We start from the raw sequence: 3,817 nt of genomic DNA on the forward strand, positions 1-3,817 counted from the left end.
AGGCGGTGGAGAACAACGATCCCACGCGGGTGGCCTCCCTCATCGCCCGCAAGGGGCTGGTGCCCACCAAGCTGGACCCCGAGGGCAAGTCCGCGTGAGTCTCCATGTCCTGGGGGTGTGAGGGCTGAGGGGTGGCCACCCTGCAGTTGACCCCTGACCTCTGGCCTCCAGATTCCACCTGGCAGCCATGAGGGGTGCAGCCAGCTGTCTTGAGGTGATGCTGGCACACGGCGCCAACGCCATGAGCACGGATGGGGCAGGTACTACCCGCCGGCCCTGGGGGAGGGAGGAGGAACTCTGACCAGGTGCCCAGCTTGAGGGTCCAGTCACACCCTGCTTCATGGCCTCAGTGTCCTGCTGAAAAGGGAGGTTCCCTTCAGTGCCCCTGGGGACAGGAGCATGTTAGGCTGCAGTACCCAAGGATGGAGACTGGTTGGCAATAGACCGACTGAGGCAACTTGTGGATCAGGGGAGCTGGGACTCAGGTAGTGGCTGAGTCAGAGGAAGCAGCAGAAACAGAGGAGTGTCTGAGCTTGAGGAGCATCTGAGGGCATGAGAATAACTAGTAGAGTTTTTTGGGGGGAGTATCTGAGGTTCATGGAGTAGCTGGGGTTTAGAGGTAGCAGGAGCTCAGGGAGTAATGAGGCATGGGGCATAGCCAGGTGCAGGAGCCAGAATGTATGGAGTACTGGGGATTTACAGAGTATCAAACATAGGGGCATAGCTGGCACTTTGATATAGTTGAGCTTATAGAATAGTTAGGGCTTCCCTGGTGGCTCAGCTGGTAATGAATCCACCTGCAATGCAAAAGACCCAGGTCAATTCCTGGGTCAGGAAGATCCCCTGGAGAAGGGATAGGCTACCCACTCCAGTATTCTTGGGTTTCCCTGGTGGCTCAGACGGTGAATAATCTGCCTGCAATGTGGGAGACCCAGGTTTGATCCCTGGGTTGGGAAGATCTCCTGGAGGAGGGCATGGCAACCCATTCCAGTATTCTTGCCTGGAGAATCCCCATGGACAGAGGAGCCTGGCGGGCTACAGTCCCTGGGGTCAAAAAGAGTTGGGCCCGACTGAGCAACTAAGCACAGCACGTAAAGTAGCTGGGGACCTGGGGAGCAGCTGGAGACCCGAGGAGTAGATGGAGACGTTGGGGAGTAGCTGGGGACCTGAGGAGTAGCTGGGAACAGAGGGAGCAGCTGAGGACATGGAGAGTAGCTGAGGACCGTAGTGCTTGAGGAATGGAAAGATGTGAAGTGTAGCTAGGATGAGATTGTCTGAGACTCAGACCAGCTGGGGCTTGGAGAGTCTCTGCCCCCGGGAGTAGCAGGGTTTTGAGAATACCTGGGTTTGGAGACTAGCTAGACAGAGTCATCACAATTATTGACACAGGTTTGGGGGGCAGCAGAAGCTCCCTGAGTATCTGAAGCTCTAGTACATTCTAGAATATTCATTTTCCCTTTTAGGTTACAACGCCCTCCACCTGGCCGCTAAGTACGGGCACCCACAGTGCTTGAAGCAACTACTGCAGGTCATTTCCTTTCCTGTCTCCAACACTTCCCAACCCCCCGATATTCCCCTGCCCTGACTATTCCTGATGAGTTCCAGCAATTCACAGAAGCCCCAGATACATCCCGAATCCTAGGTATTCCTTGGCCCCTTTTATTCCTGAGTCCTAGCTACTCCCTGGACAATGAGAGTCTCCAAGTGTCCAGCTATGTCCCACATCCAAGAAATACTCTGAATATCAGATGACCCCCGAGCCCCACCTTCTCCCTAAACTCTGGATACTCTCTTAGCCATAGCCACTTTCAGGGCTCCCACCTACTCCCCAAAACCCCAGCTGCCCTTGGGCTCCCAGCTAATCCCTCTTTCTCACCAATTTTCATAAGAGTCAAGATGGGGGCCCATGAGGAGTGGGTTCCACAGAGCACGGGGGTGGGTGGGAGGGGGGAAGGGCCAAGGAGCCTGAAATACAGCAAAGCCCAAGGAAGAGCAGTTCCTAGAGAAATTAGACAACAAACAAGGATGGCTCCAACTCCAATGACCCATCCCTCCCCCCAGGCATCCTGCGCGGTGGATACAGTGGACAGCAGCGGGTGGACCGCCCTGCATCATGCAGGTGGGTACAGCCCAGCCTCACCCTGGCCACCACGGCCCCCAGAGGCTGAGCTTGGGGATTATTCTACCTGGGGTTCTGGGGATGTGCCTGGGACATATTCCACCTTCTTCCTCACAGAGCCCCTTGCTCTGCATTATCATTTCTTTTTTTTTTTGGCTGTACTGTATCTTCATTGCATCATTCTTCATTGTGGCACACAGGCTTCTCTAGTTGTGGTTCACAGGCTCAGTAGTTGCGGTGCTCAGGCTTAGTTGCTCCACAGCATGTAGGGTCTTAGTTCCCCTACCAGGGATCGAACACAAGCCGCTTGCATTGGAAGGCAAATTCTTAGCCACTGGAGCACCATTGGACAGACAAAGGAATTGAGTCCTGTAAACAAGGAAGTGGGGAGGATCCAGGCCGCCTGACCCCAAAGCACAGCCTACTGTATGCCCGGCCTGGGTGAGGACGATTGGAGGGTTATTGCTTCAAGGAACTCCTAGGGAACCTCAGGAAGGCTGAAGGTCTTCATAATCATCAACTCCAAAGTTTTCCAAGGGAGGGGAAGAGACCCAAACCCCTTGAGCCAGAGCCCAGCCCAGTGTCTAAACACCAGGCCCATGACATTTGGAAATGTCTTTCACTTGATGACTCTCAAGTGAAAACATGATATACATTTGCTTTGGAGTTTTATTTAGTTGAAACATTCCCTGCAGTTAAAGTACGCTGCCACCTAGTGGTAGCAAAGCCTTTGCTTACTTTATGGAAGCTTCTTGGTTTTTTTCATTCAATAAATATTTGTCAAGTGTCTGCTGTGTGCCAGGTTCTGTTCTAAACAATGAGATTACGGCAGCAAAACAAAATCCCATAAGCCCTTGGGCACACAGCAGATAATAACGTCAGTTCAGTTCAGTCGCTCAGTCGTGTCCGACTCTTTGTGACCCCATGAATCGCAGCACGCCAGGCCTCCCTGTCCATCACCAACTCCCGGAGTTCACCCAGACCCATGTCCATCGAGTCGATGATGCCATCCAGCCATCTCATCCTCTGTCGTCCCCTTCTCTTCCTGCCCCCAATCCTTCCCAGCATCAGAGTCTTTTCCAATGAGTCAACTCTTCGCATGAGGTGGCCAAAGTACTGGAGTTTCAGCTTTAGCATCAGTCCTTCCAAAGAAATCCCAGGGCTGATCTCCTTCAGAATGGACTGGTTGGATCTCCTTGCAGTCCAAGGGACTCTCAAGAGTCTTCTCCAACACCACAGTTCAAAAGCATCAATTCTTCAGCGCTCAGCCTTCTTCACAGTCCAACTCTCACATCCATACATGACCACTGGAAAAACCATAGCCTTGACTAGACGGACCTTTGTTGGCAAAGTAATGTCTCTGCTTTTGAATATGCTATCTAGGTTGGTCATAACTTTCCTTCCGAGGAGTAAGCATCTTTTAATCTCATGGCTGCAGTCACTATCCGCAGTGATTTTGGAGCCCCAAAAAATAAAGTCTTACACTGTTTCTCCATCTATTTCCCATGAAGTGATGGGACCGGATGCCATGATCTTCGTTTTCTGAATGTTGAGCTTTAAGTCAACTTTTTCACTCTCCACTTTCACTTTCATCAAGAGGCTTTTTAGTTCGTCTTCACTTTCTGCCACAAGGGTGGTGTCATCTGCATATCTGAGGTTATTGTTATTTCTCCTGGCAATCTTGATTCCAGCTTGTGT

General features: G+C 51.9%; 1 protein-coding gene across 1 annotated transcript in view; it reads left to right on the forward strand.

Moving 5' to 3' along the window:
- ANKRD24 (ankyrin repeat domain 24) overlaps positions 1–3,817 on the forward strand; it is a 33,093-nt gene that overhangs the window by 12,810 nt on the left and 16,466 nt on the right. Inside the window, exons 4-7 of the mRNA XM_010828452.1 lie at positions 3–94; positions 172–260; positions 1,464–1,528; positions 2,062–2,119. Of these exons, the coding sequence (XP_010826754.1) occupies positions 3–94; positions 172–260; positions 1,464–1,528; positions 2,062–2,119 (304 nt within the window). The remainder of the gene's footprint in view (positions 1–2; positions 95–171; positions 261–1,463; positions 1,529–2,061; positions 2,120–3,817) is intronic.

The sequence above is a fragment of the Bison bison genome, unplaced genomic scaffold (genome assembly GCF_000754665.1).
Source record: "Bison bison bison isolate TAMUID 2011002044 unplaced genomic scaffold, Bison_UMD1.0 scf7180017864492, whole genome shotgun sequence".
Lineage (NCBI taxonomy): Eukaryota > Metazoa > Chordata > Mammalia > Artiodactyla > Bovidae > Bison > Bison bison.